The 22,920-nt window shown below is 37.8% G+C and overlaps 1 protein-coding gene across 1 annotated transcript; it reads left to right on the top strand.

Moving 5' to 3' along the window:
* The first annotated feature begins 2,563 nt into the window (after positions 1–2,563).
* LOC127106620 (translocase of chloroplast 159, chloroplastic) lies at positions 2,564–7,877 on the top strand. Its single transcript, XM_051043916.1, has 2 exons — positions 2,564–7,165; positions 7,517–7,877. Exon 1 carries the CDS (start codon positions 2,719–2,721, stop codon positions 7,120–7,122), a length of 4,404 nt encoding a protein of 1,467 aa, XP_050899873.1. The 5' UTR covers positions 2,564–2,718; the 3' UTR covers positions 7,123–7,165; positions 7,517–7,877.
* The last annotated feature ends 15,043 nt before the right edge of the window (positions 7,878–22,920 follow it).

Here is a 22,920-nt window from a genome sequence, read left to right as displayed (position 1 = left end):
CTACCACTAACCATCCAGTAGACATGTTGTGAGCAATATATTCATGATCCTTCCATAAACACTTTTTGTTACCCTCCTTTGGGCTGGCATAAACAACAGTTAAATTCCATATATGTCCATCCCTAGAGCGAACAACAACATGAATAAATTGAAAATGTAGCTTCAGATTATGAATTTGTAACATGTCCTATTTATATCCCATAACAATACCACATGCATAACCTTTAGCTTTAGTATTGGAAAAACCTCTAAAGCCCATGTGATCAAAAGCTTTTTGGAGTTTCCCAGGATCAGACCTAGTCTCTATGATAACAAGAATATCAGGGAACTTCTCCTTAACGTACGAATTGCACATACGAAAGAAAGCTTTATTTCGAGCTCCTCGACAATTCCAAAACATACATGATAATTGATCAATCATAAATGGAAGTGTTAGAAATTTCCTGATTTCCTTGCTTAATCTCTGGTGTTTCAGCCACCATCTCGGAGTCGTCGTCAACCTTATTTTCTCTTTCTTTTTATGCAAAGTCAATGTTGACTTGAGAAAAACCCAATGCCAAGGTCAATAAGGTTAGAAGGCTCATGAGAAGGTAGGTGAGAGGAGACAGAAGTAACTCCATGAGCCCTTAGTATTTTAGGTCCCAACTTGTCAAGGTTTATTCACATGCCACTTTGCGCTTCATTGTTGGTACCTTTATCTAAACCTCTGCTCATGTCCACCTGACAGTCACTTAGAGTCTCCCCCACCTCAATGTTTATCATGAGTCTTCCCAAGTTCTGTAGATTTTTATTCCTTGCCCCCCCTTTAGTTTTTTCCTTTCCAATTCCTTTTGAGAGAATTTTCAAACTCTCTGTCATGTTAACACCTTTCTTGCCTCCGATTTTGCCTTGCTTTTTCTTTTGGGACACTTGTGTATTTTTCTTGTCTTTCCGTTGAACTTCCTTTGCAGCTTCCATGGTTTGCTTCATTGAGCAAGGTTGACCCTTGTCAGTGTCAGGAGGTTCTTCCATCCTTTCATGTTGCACATTAGTATATGTATTCACATATTCCTCTTCCTCCATTAGAGTTGAGAAGCGGAAACCTTTATTCTTGTTGTTCTCCCTCATGCCTTTCCTTAAAATTGTAGCTTTGTTGGCTTATGTAGTGCCTATTGTCCTTCATCTCGCTTTTTGCACAACCATCCACATACCCTTTTTGATTTCGGGAGGCTTGGAGTTGAAAGTAGCACACTCGTTGCCATTATTTCCTATGTCCTGATCCCCTGATTTTCCTCGATCATCATTATTACTGTCATGGCAATTCTCACCGTAGTGCCAATATTTCCCATAACTAAGACATAACAAATGAAGTCCTTCATACTCCATTTTGTAGTGTCGACCTTTGATCACGACATAGCAAGGAGAGGTTTGAATAAGTCAACTTGAATGCAGAGTCTCACACACTTCCCATGCTCCTTTGTAAGAGTATTTTTATCCACCTTGATAGCACTGCCAATACGATTGCCAATGAAGGTTAGAACCTTTTGTTCATAATACTTTATGGGTAGACCATAAATTCTAACCCACTCAACCAATTGCTCAACAACATCATTGAAAGGACATAAGTTAAGGCTTTATTCTCTCACTGTGAGATAGTGGTCATAAATGAGTCAGTGGTCTTCCATAAGAGTTATTTGGTGATCTTCTTCGCTGGAAAATGTGACAAGGCAGTAGTCCTGAGCAAGATCAACAATGCTCAGAACTCCCCTTCTCGCCCATAGTTGTTGAAAACGATTTCAAGAGCCTTAAAACCTGTTTTACTCCCAAGCATCTTGATAATGATTCATTTTTCCCAAGGTTTCACTATCGTTTTTTCCTCAATCACCTATAACACGAATTTTGGACATTCATAACCTTAACCTTATGTTCCTATATGCAAATCATGTTCACTCCCTCTTCTAATTTTGTCATATCTTCCTCTTGTTGACTCCAATTATCTGTAACTCCACAAGATTCCCCTATGACCATATTCTTATACGAAATCTTGGTTTCGTTATGCATTTCCAGATGGTGTTGATTTTCCAATAAACCAAACTTCCTTTCTTAGTTCAACCAAGAATGAGCATTCTCAAGATCTTTGACCAACTTTTGAATCTTGATACCCTTAATTTTACGAGCGTGACTCCGTTGGATCGAGAGCCTTGATCGAGTTTGCGCTCACAAACCCTTCCTCTTGATGATTCATGAAACCATAAAATAAAAGGAAACTCCAAAATTTCAGTCGGAATAATCAATCGGTTCATTTAAGAAAAACTCTAAAAAAAAGACAATCCTCCAACCTAGACAATATTTCATGGTGGTTCCTATTCCTAAGATTAGAACTTTAAACCACCGGAAAGGAGCGTCGTTTCGACGAAAATCTCAAAACCATTCGAACAAGAAACCCTAGGAGAGCTTCCGAATTGTATTAACTAATTCAATATTTTATTAATATATTTTTGAAACAATAAAAGTTAGTCAAAATAAAATAAAAAACGTAAATTTAAAAATCGATCCAATGAAAATGCAGTACGAGTAAAAGGAAGCGTCAATACTCTCCAGCAATCCGATAGATAGGATATGAATTGAAGCATAGAATTGCTTTGTATTTTAGCGTAAAACTAAAACCCTCTTTTCATTTCTCTACTTCACTCTCTCCGCCTAATCCTAAAACCTTATCTCTTCTTTTCTTCATTCTCCATGGATTCCCAAACCCTATCTTCTTCTTCCCAATTTCATGAACCAAACAACCTACTTAACGGTGTTAACGGTCACGGTTCCGATTCCGATGACGGTTTCGTTAGCGGCGAAGACGAAGCTGAGCCTTCCACGCCCATTCTCGTTTACGATGCCAAATCCACCGTTCAGGTAAAAGAAAAAGAAGAAGAGTCTTTCGACCAGGAATCACCTAGGCCTATTGCTAAGGTGACCGCTGATGACGAAGATGAAGCGGAGGAGGAGGAAGACGATTCACAGGGTGTCGGTTTGGAGAAAGAAGGTGGTGGCGGTGGTGGGAAAGATGTTGAGGAAGTGAAGGAGGATGAGGTTTTTGTGGAGGCTAATGATAAGGGTTTTGAGAGTGTGGATTCTGAAGGGGGTGATGTTGTTGGAGAAGAAATTAATAACGGTTTACGAGAGGAAGGGGATGGTGGAACCGAAATTGAAACTGTTCGTTCTGATTCTGTGGTTGTGGAGCCGGTTTCTGTTGATAATTCTGGTGTTGGTGTTGTTGAAAATGGTGACGGGGTTGTTGATAATGAGAAGCTTACGAGTGGTGGAGATTTCGTTGTTGATAGTCTTCGAGTTAATCCTTTGGTGGATGGAGGTGTTGCTGTTGTTGGGGATGAAGTGAAAGATGAGGTTTCTGAAATTGATGGGGCTGTGGCTCCTGCTCCTGTTGCGAGTCTTGATAATAGTTTTGAAGCTATTGAGAAGGTTGGCAGTGAAAGTGTTGTTGATGAGGTTGGTAGTAGTTTTGAAACTATTGAGAAGGGTGATGAAGTTGTTGTTGATGATGAAGTTGTTGGTGGGGACGTTGAGCCTAGTAAAGTTGTTGACAGTGGAGTTGAAATTGAAGTTGATGATAATGTTGCACATGAGCAGCTGAGTGACGTTGTTCTTACTGAGAAGGCTGGTGATGTTGTTGTTGATGAGAATGTCGGTGTTGATGCCAAGCCTGATGAAGTTGTTGACATTGGAGTTGATGAGGGTGTTGCACAAAGGCAAGTGAGTGACATTGCTCCTGCTGAGAAGGGTGAAGAAATTTCTGAAGTTGTCAGTCAGAGTTTGGAGGCTGCGGAAGATGAGATAAACATAGAGAGTCGTGTTGTTGAGGGTGGAATTGAGAGCCGTGTTGTTGAGGGTGGAATTGAGAGCCGTGTTGATGATGCTGTTGAGGGAGAAGTTGGGAGCAATGTTGTTGAGGTGGAAGATGGGAGCAATGTTGATAATGTTGCAGAAAAGGACGCGGTAAGCAATGTTGATAATGCTGCAGAAAAGGACGCGGTAAGCAATGTTGATCGGGTTGTTGAGGTGGAAGATGAGAGCCATGTCGGTAATACTGTGGAGGGGGAAGCCAGGAGCAATGCCGATCATGTACTCGAGGTTGAAGATGAGACCCATCTTGATAATGCTGCTGTGGGGGAAGCCAAGAGCAATGCTGACCGTGTTGTCGAGGTTGAAGATGAGACCCATCTTGATAATGCTGCTGTGGGGGAAGCTGAGAGTAATGTTGATCGTGCTGTCAAGGTTGAAGATGACACTCGTTTTGATAATGGTGCTGAGGGGGAAGCCGAGAGCAATGTTGATCGGGTTGGTGAGGTTGAAGATGACACCCATTTTGATAATGCTGTTGAGGAGGAAGCCGAGAGCAATGTTGATCGGGTTGTTGAGGTTGAAGATGACACCCATTTTGATAATGCCGTTGAGGAGGAAGCCGATAGCAACGTTGATCGTGTGATTGAGATGGATGATGGTAGCCATGTTGAGGCTGCTGTTGATCATCATATTGACAGAGAGATTGATGACTTGCTGTCAGATTCGAAGGATGAATCAATGATCTTTGGAGGCTCTGATTCTGCCAATAAATACTTGGAAGAATTGGAGAAGCAAATTAGGGACAGTGAGAGTTCACAGGGTGACAGAATTGATGGCCAGATTGTAACCGACTCTGATGAAGAAGATGTATCTGACGAAGAAGGAGGTAGCAAAGAGCTCTTTGATACTGCTACTTTGGCTGCTCTCTTGAAAGCAGCATCTGGAGCAGGGGGAGAAGATGGTGGCGGTATCACCTTAACTGCTCAAGATGGATCTAGGCTTTTCTCTGTCGAGCGGCCTGCTGGTTTGGGACCATCTCTCCAGACAGGTAAACCTGCAGTACGTTCAATTCGTCCCAATCTTTTTGCTCCTTCCATGAGTAGAGCAGGTACTGTTGTTTCTGACACCGATTTGAGCGAAGAAGATAAGAAGAAATTGGAGAAATTGCAGGAAATTAGGATAAAATATCTAAGAGTGATTCAGAGACTAGGTTTTACTACTGAAGAATCAATAGCAGCACAGGTGTTGTATCGTTTGACACTTGTTGCAGGGAGGCAAATTGGTGAAATGTTCAGCCTAGATGCTGCAAAAGAGAGTGCTTCCCGGCTTGAAGCCGAGGGAAGAGATGATTTTGCATTTTCTCTAAATATATTGGTTCTTGGTAAAACTGGTGTGGGAAAGAGTGCTACAATTAATTCAATTTTCGGAGAAACCAAAACCAGCTTCAGTGCATATGGTCCTGCTACTACTTCTGTGACAGAAATTGTTGGAATGGTTGATGGAGTGGAAATAAGGGTCTTTGACACACCAGGTTTGAAATCTTCTGCTTTTGAGCAAAGTTACAACAGAAAAGTTTTGTCTACGGTGAAGAAATTGACCAAAAAATCCCCCCCTGATATTGTTCTATATGTGGACCGCCTCGACCTGCAAACTAGAGATATGAATGATTTGCCCATGTTGAGATCAGTTACTAGTGCCCTCGGTCCAACAATATGGCGTAATGTGATTGTCACTCTGACTCATGCTGCCTCTGCTCCACCAGATGGACCATCAGGTTCCCCACTAAGTTATGATGTATTTGTTGCTCAAAGATCTCATATTGTTCAACAAGCCATTGGACAGGCTGTTGGCGACCTGCGTCTTATGAATCCAAATTTGATGAATCCAGTTTCACTTGTTGAAAACCATCCTTCTTGTCGAAAAAATAGAGATGGCCAGAAGGTGCTTCCTAATGGTCAAAGTTGGAAACCTCTGTTATTGCTTTTATGTTACTCGATGAAGATTCTCTCTGAGGCTACTAACATTTCAAAGACTCAGGAAGCAGCTGATAACCGTAGGTTGTTTGGTTTTAGAAGCCGCGCCCCTCCACTTCCATACTTGCTGTCTTGGTTGTTGCAGTCACGTGCCCACCCCAAACTCCCTGATCAAGCTGGGATTGATAATGGTGATTCTGATATTGAAATGGCTGACTTATCTGATTCTGATGGAGAGGAAGGGGAAGATGAATATGACCAGCTCCCACCATTTAAACCTCTAAAGAAGTCGCAGATTGCTAAGCTTAATGGAGAGCAAAGAAAGGCATATCTTGAGGAATATGATTACCGAGTGAAACTTTTGCAGAAGAAGCAATGGAGAGAGGAGTTGAAAAGGATGAGAGACATGAAGAAAAGAGGTAAGAACGGTGAAAATGACTACATGGAGGAAGATGAAGAGAATGGAAGTCCAGCTGCTGTGCCAGTTCCGCTGCCTGATATGGTGTTGCCACAGTCCTTTGATAGTGACAATCCAGCCTATAGATACCGTTTCTTAGAACCAAATTCTCAGTTGCTGACAAGGCCGGTCTTAGACACTCATAGTTGGGACCACGATTGTGGTTACGATGGTGTTAACATCGAAAACAGCATGGCCATTATCAACAAGTTCCCGGCAGCAGTTACTGTTCAAGTAACAAAAGACAAGCAAGATTTTAGCATTCACTTGGATTCATCAGTTGCTGCTAAACATGGGGAAAATGGTTCAACCATGGCAGGCTTTGACATTCAGAACATTGGAAAGCAGCTGGCATACATTGTTAGAGGTGAGACCAAGTTCAAGAATTTCAAAAGAAATAAAACTGCTGCTGGGGTGTCTGTGACATTTTTGGGAGAAAATGTTTCAACCGGTGTGAAGCTTGAAGATCAAATAGCACTGGGGAAACGATTGGTATTAGTGGGGAGCACAGGGACCGTGCGGTCTCAAAATGATTCTGCTTATGGTGCCAATGTTGAAGTGAGGCTTAGAGAGGCAGATTTTCCAGTTGGTCAGGATCAGTCTTCTTTGAGTCTTTCTCTGGTGCAGTGGAGAGGTGATTTAGCCTTGGGAGCCAATTTTCAGTCACAGATTTCTCTTGGACGAAGCTATAAGATGGCGGTTCGTGCTGGATTGAACAACAAGCTTAGCGGGCAGATCAATGTGAGGACAAGTAGTTCTGACCAACTTCAGATTGCCCTTATTGCTATTCTTCCAGTTGCCAAGGCTATCTACAAGAACTTCTGGCCTGGTGTTACTGAAAACTATTCCATCTATTAAGCTCTTTTTGCTAATCCTGCTAGTTAAGGAAGTAGACTATGAGGTAATAATGCGATGCTGCATCTTTTCAATAATTTCTTAAATGATGTATTTTTGTAGTTTTGTCTGGACTGTTGAATCTTATGCTGTATTTTGTTTTTCACCTGAAAGTTGTACTGAAATTGAGATGGAACCTACAGGGAATTTATTCACAATTGTTTTCTTAGCTTCTATTTGAATAATGCCAATCTCAGATTATGTTTATTCTGTCATTCCTGACTTTGTTCTTTCTACTTTACTACTACAACTTCTGTTTATTGGTTGAATAGTAAAATATGTTTGACATAAATTGTTGGACTACTATGCTGAACAACACCTGAATATCAATATGCCAATGTGTATTTTTTCTTTGCAGGTTTGAGTGAGGTGGTTTATGTGAATTAGGAAATCGCGGCTTTGGAGCAGTGCTCCTTCGTCAAAGTATTGATATCTTAGAAAATAAAGTGTTGAATTAGGGAATCATCTGTAGCAATGCTCAGGTTTGCTGAACTGAATTAAGAGATTCAGAAAAAAGTGTTACAGTTTGCAACTTGAAATTTTGATTGTAGTTTCACTCAATGACTACTCATAGTATTGTATGGTTTAAGTTCTCTTGATTTCAAAAACGTATTTGGCTCCTTGAGTTGCGGAGTTCAATATTAGTATTAATCACAGTTCTCTTATTTGGACACAATAAAAAATCATTTCTCTATTAATGAACGGAAAACTTTGGTTTAGGAGTTTCTGTTCCCACTGTCTCCCTAAATTACCCTGTAGATGGTTTCCACTCGAAGCACCTCTTGAGATATGTTTGCAGGAAGTTATTAAACTATTTGTTTCTAGAGTTCGAATTGCAGGTCTTTTGCTTTACTTTTTTTTCTTCATGTCTCTCAGTTCACTTAATGAACTATCTACTTGAGACTGTTACATATATATTTTTAGTCACACAATAGAAACAGTAGAATATGTATTGCAAGTTAAATCACCCTGGTATTTTGTGAACTACTTTACCCTAATATCATGTGTTTGCATTTCTTCGTATTTTTATTTAGATTCACATAGACATTAACCTTACCTTCACCCGCTTCATCGTGAATGAAATTAGAAAATCATATTAGAAACTCTACAAATTAAAATTTTGCTTCTTCAAACAAAAGTTCCTCTAATTCTTTCCCTTTTTTTACGAGCCTCATCTTTGCAACAGATGATTGTACTCAAACTCAAAGCCATATCTTACTCTGACTTCTTATTGTTATGGTGTCAAACTCCATTTGGTTCCTACTCTCATTAGCAAGTACGATATCAACTTATATTAGAGTATAAGGTACATTCATTGTAATATAGGAATTGGGCCTAATGCTCAATTCTTTTAGAGGTTTTTTTAATGCATCCTATATGTTTTTTTTAGGTATTATGTGAGAATTCAAAAATGTCTTCAATTTTCAGAGATACATCTTCGAATGCATCCAACACACATAAAACACAGGTCATTCTAAGTGGTGTCCAATTATTTGTTTTTTTAATATTCTGGAGATGTATCTCCATAGTGTTTCTGTAGTTACATTTTCGTAACAAAGATACATCAGTAGCAGAATCAAAAACATATAATTTTCTAAAATGAAATTAAGATTCATAAAATAAAATTAGGATTACATAGATCATTTCAACATAAAATGCAACATTACTTCAATATACAGTTGAACACTTCAACATTTTCGCAATATCTTCGGCCGATCTTGAAATCGTTGCTTCCAACTCGAGCGAAATTTTTGTTTCGAAACGAAAATATGTATTCCACATAGTCCTTACATCTGCTTGCATCTTGAGCTCAAATTTGTTGAACTCAAACTTTCCTTTGTTGTCAATCGATGGTCGAGCTTCACAATCCTTCGATTGTCTCCGTAAGGTAGGAGATTGTGGATTTCGTATTTAATATCTTTGAGGGAGGTTTCAGTGAGCTTAAACTTTCATATTTCGTATTAAAAAATCTCTCTTGTATCACTTCCCATTCGGTCAAAATAGAGATATTCGATTTACCGTCATTCATGATACCATCATCATCAAACCTAAGTCTCTTCCAATGAGTGCAAACATCATCCATTCTTATTGGGCTACTAAGTTTCACCTTTTTTACAATAACACAAGCACATGGGAGACCGTATATTTTCACAATTGTGCATCCAACACTTTGAGCTATCGAAGCATACATTATCAGCTCGTTTAGCCTCGTAAAAAATATAATTCAAATCAGCCCGAGAAATGTTACCGACCAACTGAGAATAAAGAGTGTTGTCTTTAAATCTGTGTTCCAAAAATGTGATGCTCCGACCAAATGATGTATGTATCTCATTATGTTGGTTTTGAATCATGTGGTTCACGGAATCCCAATCTCTACACAAATTGCCCTTACTATTTCCCAACCAAAATTTTAAAGTATCACAGGCAGACTCAACTCTGTTAGTTGTTGCGTTTGCAGGTGTCTAACATTATCAGTCCATGCACAAATAATTTTATCCTTCACCTGGTCAAGAATTGTGCTTTCAACATATTTCAACAAATCTGGATATTTTTCACACACTTTCCTGAAATGCATAAAAAATCGACATATAATTCTTTTGTGGAAGAATTTATTATATGATTTCATGCATCCATTATTTTTTTCCATAACCACACCCGCCTTCACCATTTTTCCATCTTCGGACTCTATCTGTTTTGTCTCTACCGCAGGTTTAACCTGACTTTTCACATTCTTTGTTATGTGATACCTATAAATTAATGCATTAGAAGAAGAAAATACCTTTGTAACGGATTTCATCAAGGCGGTATTGCGGTCGGTAACAATCACTTTATGCATCTCACATTGGTCCTTCAACAGTGTCTGACACACCTTTAAGGCCCAAGTAAAATTGTCATCCTTTTCACACTCAAGAAATGCAAACCCAACAGAATATGTCTTCTCAATTGAGGTAACACCAACCATCTCCAATAATGGAAGTCTATACTTGTTGATTTTGTAGGTTGAATCGAGTATGAGCACAGTAGGAAACATGTTGAACAACTTTATGGAATCAGAATGAGTCCAAAATATATCTCTAACAGTAACTCCATCCTCGCACGTTCGATACATAGACACGTAATTGTTATCATCCAACAGTTTCAAGAGCTGTTGCATTTCAGTTCTATCCCCCTACGTACCTTGTTAGTATGGTACCAAATATTATACACTTGCTTGATATTTGATATGTTTTCGGGTCTTTTCCGTTTCAATGTTGCAAGTATATTTTTCGGTTGAACCAAATTTAATGTCATATCAGCAACACATTCCTTCTCTTCCGGCATGAGTCGACACACACTAGGATGTTCGACTATTTTTTCACACAAATCATGGTTATGCAGACCACATATGACATTAAATCTCCAGTTTTTGTTTTCCAACATGTAATCACGCACCTTAAACAGACACTCACATTTTCTTGAATCAGTGTCATCTCTTTTAAAATTCCAGAAATGAGCTCTATATTTCTCGCTTCTTTCGCATGTTATTGTCACAAAAGCGCATCTTTTATCCAAACCATTATAGGACCTTCCAATAACCTCACCAAATCTAAGTTTAGAGGTCCTCATACAAATTCATTGAAGCATTTGATCACGGGATTCAAACTCTTGCTCGTTTTTAAATTGGTTGCCAACATCTACCGCCTTCACAAAACCACCTTGGACATTCGGAGAAACAACTTGTTTTGGGAAAACATTGGGGTGCACCATATCTAATAAAAACAATTACAACGTAACAGTATATAAGCGTCACTGCTGAAAATAAAATTGGAAAATGAACACAGACTAGTTTCGGAGATGCATCTCCAGAAAAGTTCTTACTCGTTCCAGAGATACATTTCCGGAAACATCGCTCGTTTTTTTAGAAAAAATGCATGATTAATGTGAGCAATACAATGTGAAATAAATGATCTTTACCTGAAATTATATCTTCTTTTGCTCCCTTCGATGTGATGAACCACAAGATTGGAGATTTGGAGTGAAAAAATGGATTGAGATTGGAGGGATTTTTGGATGAGGGTTTAGGTTGGAAAATAACAATGGCAACAATGGTTGTGTGATCATGCAACTTTGTCTTTTATCTGATTATTCCAGAGATGCATCTCCGAAAATATCGAACATGCAAATGTGACATAATATTTCAAAATCCTGCCCAAACTTCCGAAGATGTGGCTCCGGAATTTCTATTCAACTGATCAATTATGAATACATTACTTGAAATATTTTGCAGATGCATCTCCGGAATAAGATAAACCCAACTTATAGGGCGTCACTCAAAATGACATGTGTTGTGTGTATGTTGAGGTGCTTTCGGATATGCATCTTCGGAAACTGGGCGGTTAGTATTTTTGTGTGGTACGTAAGAATCATATAGGGTGAATTAAGAAATCATCATCCCCTTAAGCCTCCCTAGGTCTGCTTGTAAAAGAAAGTAGTTACAGCAATTGTGAAGTTAGTTCAACTATGAACTGTTATATATAACATAAAATAATGTAACAAATTTATCATATTAATGAATCATTCACAAACTCACTCTCTCTCTCTCTCTCTCTCTCTCTCTATTGTTTCCATGTAATCAAATTATCAATTCTACCATGGTATCATAAAGGTTATCCAATCATCTGGTTTTTTTTATCTGTTGTATTCTTCGTACTTCGTCTCTGATTCATGGCAACATCTTCAACTTCTCAAGCATCTACAGCTCGGGCTGACAATTCCGTCGCAATTTCAACCTTCAAACAGAAGATCTCTTTCAAACTAGATTAAATGAATTATTGACAATGGAAGCAACAAGTTGAAGGCGTTCTCAGAGGTACGAAAATGGTGAAGTATGTACTTAAGCCTCAATTTCCTGAGTGATTCCTCTCTATTGCTAATCGCGATCCTGGTACTGAAAACCCTGGTTATGTTGTGTGGGAATAACAAGATGCGCTCCTCTGTACGTAGTTGTTATCCACTATTTATGATACTCTTCTCTCTCACTTTGTTCTATTACGCCATTCTTGGCAAGTTTGGGAAGAAATCCACTTGTACAGTCACACAAATGAAAATGAGGTCCAGGTAGCTTCGATCTGAACTGCGCTCCTGATCCGCTGTCGCAGACGAGTCAAAAACGAGTAATAAAATATAGTAAACGGGAAGTAACACCTCGAATATCATATCATAAGGACTCTTGAATGTTATAACCAAACGAATGGAAAAAAAGGGGTTTTAAAGGTTCAAAACTTAAATCGAAGATAATTAAAGGTAAAAGCAAAATTGATAAATATGCTAATCTATTGTATCGATTTCCGACTTATCATCGATTCTTATAATTTCAATTCCCTAGAGGATTCAATCCCATTCGATTACAATACCCACTGACAAGCGCAAATTGGTACTATATGATGTATGTTCCTAATTTCTGAATTAAGCAAACAGATTTAAGCAGACGCGAATTAAGCAAACACGACTTAATCAAACATGATAACGAAAAAGCTACGCTAACGTGATTATAGTTAAGGATCATACAAACAATCAAATTTAACCAACTCTATCCTATAAGAAACAATTGAATTAAGCAAATGAAAGTAATCGAATTAAGCAAACGAGTTTATAGGAAGAATTGAAAAGAAATCAAAATTAAACTGAAATTATTAAAAACCTCAAAGTGGAATTCAAATACAATAGATCAGCTCTTTGAGAATTAGCTCTCCATGAAATCTTCTAAGCAATATTGTCTCATCAAAATTTAGAACTAGGATTACTATAGTAGTGAAAGACCTAATATAATAAAAGGCAAATTCGGGCCCTTATAGGATCCGACCCGAAAATTACAAAAACTAGCCCAAACTAACTATTTTAATTAAGTCTGGAACTTCAACGAATTATTTGGCCATTATTCACTCCGAATCTGATTTTGTCTTCAACATGAAACTTTTAGCTTTTCTTCTTAGCTTTCCAACACATATCAGAACGCGTTAATCCGACTTCTATAGATCAAGTTATGATCTGCATAGTGATAAGGTATCAAATAATTGTTTATGCTGAAAATAAAGTACGAAAATAAAATAAAACAAAAAAATAAACTTAAATCTAAAAACATAATAAAATAGTAAAATAAGTAAAATAAACTAAGTAAATACCTAAGTACAATTATAGAAGAATGTGCATCCACATACACTGATCAAATTCCCCCACACTTGAACTTTTGCACTCCGAGCAAAATTATAAATTCAAAACTCAAAAAAGAAAAACAAGAACAAACAAAACATGTCATTCCAAAGGTTATCAAGATACAAGGTGCAAGCAAAGTTCTAAGTCTAAGCTTCAAGAATATGGTGTTAGTAAGCAACTTTATATGACATTCAAAACAGATGGGAAAACAGCTTACCAAAGAGTACATCAACAGCAGTAAGATCCTCACAGGATATTATTCACTCAACTCTCAAGTGTTTAGATTAACTGTTTACACTCAAAGCACAACATGAAAATTAGTACTACCATAAGCTTGAAAGGACTCTAACATCCACAGTTGAAATACATGCACACAAAGATCAAAAGGACTTTTATTTGGTTGTAACGTGGCCAAGGTAAGGGTGAGATAAATCCTAAGGGGTACTAGGCTAAAATTCAAAGAGATAAAAGAGACTCGAAAGAAACTGCGGGAGTTGAATTTACAAAATATTTCATTCACTTGAACAACTCTATAGCAATTGTTTTCTCTTCTCCTTGCTCTTTTTTTTTGAATGAGTATGTATTGACATGTATTGAAATATTACAAACATAATTCCTTTTATTTTCTTCCTCTTGTCCTTCTATTTTTTTCTTCCTCTTATCCTTCTATTTTTTTCATTCCTTTTTTTTTCTTTTCTTTTTTTTTTCTTTTTTTTTTCTTTTTCTGCCAACTTCTGAAACATTACAAACATAGTTATTCAACCCCACACAACTCCAAACAAAACTCTTTCAACCCTTTGAATAAGGTGATTTAACATTGTTTTTCACTTTTCGGTTTGTAATGAGTTTTAAACAAACAAAGAATAATAGGCTCAAGGGGGTTTCAAACAAGGGATGATATTATTTCAGGGTTGGCTTTTTGGCTAACTGGCTAAAAAACAAAAAACAAAACTGCCTTTATCATATCATTGTGCACAAGTAAACAACAACATCAACAAGAGTAAATTCAAGTTCTAGAGACTAACAGACATGAGTGAACTACACAAGAAAGAAAGAGATGGGTTTTTGTATGTTATCCATATAAGACTCAAAATCTCACAAGGTTAATTGATCTACCATAAATGATGTATAATTTAGAGTTTAGTCATTCATATCATATTAAAAATGCACAACAAATTTTTCACATCACACCACAAGACTTTAGTTAAGAGAACTAAGAAAAATACTCATAATTGTAACTCAAAAACCAAAGGAAAAAACATGCAATTTTTTTTAAGAAAACAAAAAAAAAATAGAGAAAAACTGGAAAAAAAAAATAAAGAAAACAAAAAAAATGGTTCCCTCCCCCACACTTAAAACATACATTATCCTCAATGAAAGAGCATAAATATAAAATAAGAGCGAGAGAAACGAAAGAACACACCCGAGGAGTCAAGGCGGATAAGTGATTGCATAAGCAGCCTTTCCCAAAGAGAGTTCTTCTACAGTCTCTTCTCCCAAAGTCGGGTTCTCATGTAGTAGCTTTGGGTAGTGTCCATTGACCTTGAAATTTTGATTAGTGCATTCGCCTTGTATTCCAGGATCAAAGAAGAATCTTTGATAAGTAAAAGTGTTGAATGGGCGCATGAAAGGGATCTCCTTTTTCACAATATCAAGAATCAAAGGATTATAAGGCTGTCTCACTACTTTTATTTCATATTTAAGTGAGATCCTATGCATACATATGGAATGGCTAATATCACGAGTGTCAGCCAATGTCCATCCAATTCCCTTCTTATATTTCTGCTTAAGTTGAAGCTTTGATGAATAATATGATTTCTTGGGAAGTGGTTTAGGCTCTATAGAATGTGGTTGTTCAATGGATGGTATGTTTGGGGCAGCCGGAATGTCAAGAGCTTCAGCTACATAAACAACTTCGTTTACACTATCACCCTGCAAGGCAACATCAATCTCAGCACAAACAGCACAAAAGTTAGTGTTAGTACAATCATCACATGAGTAAATATCATCAAAACCAGATAAAGTTGGAAAATCAGCTGAAAACAAATTAGAATAAGCTTCATCAACAACTTCAGAAACCAACTCTATTTGAAAAACAGAATGTTTTTCCTCGTCAACCTTCTTATTTTTTAGTACTCCTTGTGGGAAAGGGATTGGTGATATATATTTTTTTCAACCTCAATAACAATAGAAGGTTCAGGTTTATTTTCAGGTGTTACACTAACAATGTTTTTATTTTTTTTCTGTGGCTGGTTCTGTAACTTTTTCGGATCTCAAGGAAATTGCACTCACATTAGAGCCTTTTGGATTAACTACTGTTTGGGCATGTAGTTGGTTTAATCCTTGAGCTTGTTGCATGGCACTCATTGAGGTGGCAAGTTGTCCAATTTATGTTTGCAAAGTCTGAATACTATAATTTGTTCGCTGCTGAAATTGGAGACTGTTTACAACCATTTGCTTGACAAGTTCCTCTAGTGAAGGTTCAGAAGGTGAAAAGGTGGTTACTTGTGGAGGGTTATATGATGGTGGTGGAAGGGGTAACATCAATTGTTTCACTAAAGAGGTAAGTTCATCAGTTCTGATTTCTAGAGCTTTGTTGGAAGAAGAAACTTGAATCTCATTCACACCTTTTGCTTGGACCATAAAAGTATCCCTTGTTGTGAACTGTTGGGAGTTAAGTGACATCTTCTCAATCAAGAATTTGGCAGCAGCTGGAGTCTTATCAACAAGTGCTCCACCACTAGCAGCATCTAAAATGTTTCTTTCCATTGGTAGAAATCCCTCATAAAAGTATTGTATTGGTAATTATTCAGAAATCTGGTGGTGAGGACAACTCGACACTAACTGCTTGAATCTCTCCCAATATTCAGCCAATGGTTCCATGTCAACCTGTCTAATACCACATATTTCTTTTCTGATTGAAGAAGCTCTTGAAGTAGGGAAAAATATTTCTAAGAATATTTTCTTCATATTATTCCAACTTGTAATAGAATTTGGCTCAAGATAATATAACCAATCTTTTGCAGCACTTTGTAGTGAGAATGGAAATGCTCTAAGATTAACATGATCTTCAGTAATTCCTTGAGGCCTCAATGATGTAGAACACACAATATGAAATTCTTTTAGATCCCTATGTGGATCCTCACCTGCAAAACCATTAAACCTTGGCAGCAAGTGTATTAAACCATATTTCAATTCGAAAGGTATAACAACAACAGGAAATTCAATACATAAAGCATTATAATTAACATCAGGGGCGACAAGTTCTCTGAGGGTTCTTTGGTCAACCATGTTAAACTCAATAGAAAAGAAAAAAATCAACAAACAGTGAGAAAACACAACTAATTCAGCAATGTAGCAACAAATAGAAAAATACCGACAATGTCCCTATTAAGTAAAAACAATTGAAATACGAAAAAAATGATTCAAATAAAATACAAAAAATACAAAAACACAAAAATTAATCTAATAACGTCAATTAAGAATTTTGAGAATATTTTCAGAATTTTTTGAAACTACCAAAACAGAAAATAAATCATAAAAAATAGGGAATGTCGATTTTTTAAGGTGGCGTCCACTATTTAGTTTCTAAATAGAGACTTTCGATCCTTGATTTTTTCCTAATAAATAGATAAATAATCAGAATATTCTGAGACGATTTTCTTAAAAACAGATATTTTTTCCTAAACATCAAAAAGACTCGAACGCAAGAAAGTTAAGGCAAAAAAATGCTTAAAAAAAACAACACATATGACTATAATAATGGTTAGACTATAATAATGGTTAAAATCTACCAGAGACCCCGGGAACGACGCCAATTCGATCCGCTGTCGCACACGGGTCAAAAACGAGTAATAAAATATAGTAAACGGGAAGCGACGCCTCGAATATCGTATCACAAGAACTCTTGAATGTTATAACCAAACAAATGGAAAAACGAGGTTTTAAATGTTCAAAACTTAAATCGAAGATAATTAAAGGTAAAAGCAAAATTGATAAATAAGCTAATCTATTATATCGATTTCTGACTTACCATCGATTCTTATAATTTCAACTCCCTAGAGAATTCAATCCCATTCGATTACAATACCCACTGACAAGCGCAAATTGGTATTATATGATGTATATTCCTAATTTCCGAATTAAGCAAACGGATTTAAGCAGACGCGAATTAAGCAAACGCGACGTAATCAAACACGATAACGAAAAAGCTACGCTAACGTGATTATAGTTAAGGATCATACAAATAATCAAATTTAATCAACTCTATCCTATAAGAAACAATCGAATTAAGCAAACGAAAGTAGTCGAATTAAGCAAACGAGTTTATAGGAAGAATTGAAAAGAAATCAAAATTAAACTGAAATTATTAAAAACCTTAAAGTGGAATTCGAATACAACAGATCAGCTCTTTGGGAATTAACTCTCCATGAAATCTTCTAAGCAATATTGTCTCATCAAAATTCAGAACTAGGATTACTATAGTAGTGAAAGATCTAATATAATAAAAGGCAAATTCGGGCCCTTATAGGATCCGGCCCGAAAATTACAAAAACTGGCCCAAACTAACTATTTTAATTAAGTCTGGAACTTCAACGAATTATTTGGCCATTATTCACTCCGAATATGATTTTGTCTTCAACATGAAACTTTTAGATTTTCTTCTTAGCTTTCCAATGCATATCAGAACGCGTTAATCCGACTTCTATAGCTTAAGTTATGATCTGCATAGTGATAAGGTATCAAATAATTATTTATGCTGAAAATAAAGTACGAAAATAAAATAAAGCAAAAAAATAAACTTAAATCTAAAAACATAATAAAATAGTAAAATAAGTAAGATAAACTAAGTAAATGCCTAAGTACAATTATAGAATGATGTGCATCCAAATGCAATGATCAGCTCCTTAAAAAAAAGGTACTCAATCCATTTCAGAATTTCTTTTGCGTGTTCGTGTCATCATTGACACTCTGATGTCAATCGACGATCATGTGCTTCATTGTGACCAGATCAAACAAATTCTTGATGCCTTTCCTACTGAATTTGATCCCGTAGTAATTACAGTAAATTCGAGACCTAAATTTGTTTCACTTGATGAATTGGAATCTTTACTTCTCACTTAAGAAGCATGTCTGAAAAAAGCGAAGAAGAAGGTAACTGAATTTGTATCAGCTAACCTCACTCAAGGAACCTTGCCACATTCTCATTCTCAGACGGATGAAATGAGTGATCAAAGTCAGTTTAACTATCAATTTCCTGCTCGTGGTGGTCATAGTAACTAGTATCGGGATAGAAATGTTTGTGGTGGTAAACATGGTGGTCGGAACTTTATGCAATGTGAAATTTGCTACAAGCCTGAGCATGATGCCAACTAAAACTACTACTAGCGACACACACAAGATTCATATGGTCTACCTTCAAACTTTGGTCAATATGGTGAACCTCATTCTAATATCTGGACTCAATCTGGCTACAAACCCTCACCTCTCATGCCTCCCATTATTCCAAACTTGTGAGTCCCTCCACGCAGTCAAAATACACACTTCCAAGACCCGAAGCTCTTGTCACAAGCACTGATTCATCTTCCTTTTACAACGAAGCCTGGTATCCAAACTCGGGAGCAACTCACCATGTTACTCTCGATCCATCCAATCTCATGGAATCCATTCTCTCCCTGGTTCTGATCAGGTTCATGTAGATAATGGACAAGGTTTATCAATTACTTCTCTTAGGTCTATGACAACTTTCTTCTATATATGGCCTAATACCTCTCTCAAACTAAAAAATATGCTCTTAGTTCTCTCAATTACTAAAAATATTGTCAGTATGAGTCAATTTGCAGAAGATAACTCAATATTTTTTTAGTTTCATGCAATCTATTTTTTGTTAAATGCCAAGCTACCTCTAGAATTCTGTTGAGTGGCTCTCTTGTCAGTGGTGGTCTTTACAAATTTTAATGCACCCCTTCTCCATCACTCTCTCAAGCTCTCAATGTTCCCATGTCCACTTCAAGTCAATAGGCTTCACCAAGTTAGGCTTATTTTCAATACATCTTGTAATATATCTAGCTCTAGCACTTCTAGTTTCAATTTGTATAAGCTTTGGCATTGTAAACTAGGGCACCTTAGTCATGAAATTTTACTACAAATTCTTAAATTGGGTAACATTTCTATTTCCCAATAAAAGTGTAAATAATTTATGTAGTGCTTGTTGTTTGGGTAAATTACATTGATTGCTTTCTACTGCTTCTTATACTATTTACACAAAGCCTCTTGAATTGATTTTCAATGACCTGTGGGGCCCTTCTCTAGTTACATCCGCAGGTGGCTACACCTATTTTCTCACTTGTGTGGATGCCTATAGTAGGCATACTTGGATATATCCTCTCAAATTAAAGCCTCACACTCTAACTACCCTTCTTCAAATTCAAAGCTCTAGTTGAATTACAACCAAATTTCAAGATCAAGTATGTCCAAACTGATGATGGTGGGGAATTCCAACCTCTCACTCACTTCCTTACTTCTCATGGCATCATTCATTGGGTCAAAAAACATCTCAATGTGTGTTTTTCAGGGATTTGGTGCAAAAGGCTCTGAAGGAAGGTATGTTGCAATTTGGCAAGAAGCCAAAGGCCTCAATGCATATGGATGTTAACATGTTACAAATTGAGGATGCTCACTACACAAAGCCCGTTGAGATCTTGATGGTCTAAAATACTGAGGGTTTCGAAACGGAGATCGAGAAAGGTGAGCAGATATTTATGGTTGTTGATTCAGAGCTGCAAACGGTCTACCCTCAAGGTGATGAGGGTTTGATTGAATTTCTGGAGTGCTGTAAGTATAGTGATTCCAAGACAATGATATGCCCAAGGTGTAGTGTTGTCTTTAACGAGGAGGCGACTAAGAAACTGAAAGATGCCAGGGTGTAGGATCCCAGGAGAAGCAGAAGAGAATACGAAGCTGCTAGATTCACTTTAGACAAAAGAGGTGGCCCTCGCAGAAATGAAGAATATATGAGGCAGTTTCGACTGCCTCATTAAAGAACTTATCGTCCCCCAGTGAACGTACCCAAAGGAAAACGGGTCAAGCCACTAAATCTGCGGGGGGCAAATCATCCAAAGTGGAAGGTGATTGACCCTAAGGTAAGGTTACCATATCAAAAGAACCAGAAGGTGTCGAAGGGGTAGTCAAACATCCCTCATAACTATAAAGGGAACAACCCCGTGACAAGGATGTAGAGGAGGTGTCACCAAAGGAAGAAAAAGGCTGAGAGATAAGCCTTTACAACTAAGCGCGAAGCCCTTGTGGCGAAGCATGATATGGTTGTGTCAAAAACTCAAAAAAGGCCTTACATTAGGAAGATGCGTGATGAGGACAAAAAGATAGCCAACCAAAGACTGTCCATGAGGGTAACACATTTGGGTAAATATGGCTCCATGGTGTCGCATCCTGCGAAAAATCAACCAGCGAGCTAAAAATAAAAACACACAGAGCCGCCACTAAACGTTATTTATCCCAAGATAGGGAAAGGAAACGCTCAGAGAAACCTGGAAAGACATGGTCTCGCGACCAGAGAGAAAAGGTTCGGGAGTCGGTTACGCAAGGGGAAGGTATTAGCACCCCTCACGTCCTAGGTACTCTTAGGGATCCACGTCCTAGAATAAAGAAAAGGTTGCTAAACATCACACACACACACGGGGAACACAGGTGGGGTTAAGAGGAACGGGCTCGATAAGGTATCGCACCTTATGCCTACATATCTTGTCTGAAACAAGAATCAGAGCCACTGTAGTTCGGCTTACGCACGCCAAACAACACAAAACATACAAACAAGCAAGGGTAGCAAACATGGAGCCCGACAACCACTGGATGGAATTACGTCGGCATCCGAACCAAAACACACTCAAAAGGGCAAACGTGGAGCCCGACTGCCAATCACTGGGCTTACGTCGGCATCCGAGCCAAACACACAATCAGATAACAAACAAACACACGCAAAAAAGAAAAAGGTTGCCCGGAGTGGTCTCGCACGACCACCTGCCTACATACCTCGTCTGGAACGAGGATCAGGGCGATGTAGTTCCCCTGAAAGGGACTAAATTGCTAACCAGAAACCGGGGAAAACACGACACTAGGGAGCTGAGACTCGAGCCTAATGTTGTCATGCAAAGTCACCCTAAGTTCAGGTTTCTACCTACTTGCATCAGTGCGATCTAATCCTAACCAGGAAAGAAGAAAGCATACAAGCATACATCATATATCAAATGAGAACAGGCATCTCAAACAAGCATGTCAATCAGAGATTCACAGAGCACACGCTATAACCAAACAAGGGGCTCAATCAATCAGGTTTGACTGCCTAAGCAAGTCGTCTGTACAGGCTGGTTTCACTCTTAACCTTGCCATTACGAGGCTAAGGTGAAGCAGATGAAAGGATGAAGTGAGGATCAGACCTCACAGCTCATATCCCTAACCAGGGAGAGCTGACAAATGAGCATGGGTCCAGAATAGGGGAACCCTTTTATACTCGATGACTCTGACACAACGGATCTTGGGCTTTTGATCTCAATGCTACAACCATGTAATGGGAGCAAGGAGAAGACTCAACTGAATAGTGGGGGGTAGACTGCATACCCCTACCTTCCACCAATTGCCTTATTTAAAGGACTTTCACCTGCTTGGGCTTAAAAATAAACAACCACAATCATTGCCTCTTAAGGAGGACTTCGGACATTTATTTGCCCGGCCCGGTAACAGCCGGGTCTCCAGACTACATGAAGTCAAGAGGACCTACCTCAAGGCAAGTTGCTTAAGCAACGCAAAGCAAAAGTTCACAAGGAACTGAGCAACTAAAGTACCTGGAAACAATCCAACACAGTTAGTACTCAGACAGACAAAACCAAACAGCAAGTGTTCAATCAATCAAACTATACAAAGCAATGCACAATAAAGCAAGCTCAAAGCTTAAGCCTAAGCTTCACCACCTACAAAACAATGTTATGTTAGTGTACAAACATCAACAACATCAATTAAAATTGATTTGAATCATTCTCCATGTGCATTATGCCTTTGATCCTGAAAAATCAAGCAAACATTAGCAACTAGACCACTAGGCTAAGCCTAGGGTCCAAAGGCAATAAAAATTCCTAAACAGCAAGGTATTCACCAACCAAACTCAAATTAATGTCAAACAAGAGCAAACATCATTGGTCTCATGTTTATATCATTCATCATGTTCATGCTATGCACAAAACAATTCAACTTATGTCAAATGGAACACCAAACATGCAAACAGAACTATTGCATTCAAATCCACACCAAAACACTTCCAAAAATTCTCAAATAAATTACACCTAAACAGGGGCTAATCCAGGTATGGCACACCAAATTTGAGCTTAATTGGGCAAATGGAACCATGTCAATGAAAATCAACAAAAACAGACACAATTATAGGCTCCAAATCACATCATCAATACATGCTTCCACTTCAAAAATTCATAACTCAATGAAAACAATAAAGAAATGGATGAGACCAAAACAGGGATGTCACATTATGTGTCTATTACAAGC

The sequence above is a fragment of the Lathyrus oleraceus genome, chromosome 7, assembly GCF_024323335.1.
Source record: "Lathyrus oleraceus cultivar Zhongwan6 chromosome 7, CAAS_Psat_ZW6_1.0, whole genome shotgun sequence".
In the NCBI taxonomy this organism is placed as follows: Eukaryota; Viridiplantae; Streptophyta; class Magnoliopsida; order Fabales; family Fabaceae; genus Lathyrus; species Lathyrus oleraceus.
The sequence above is the reverse complement of the archived record's forward strand: the minus strand, read 5'-3'. Positions and strand labels throughout refer to the sequence as shown.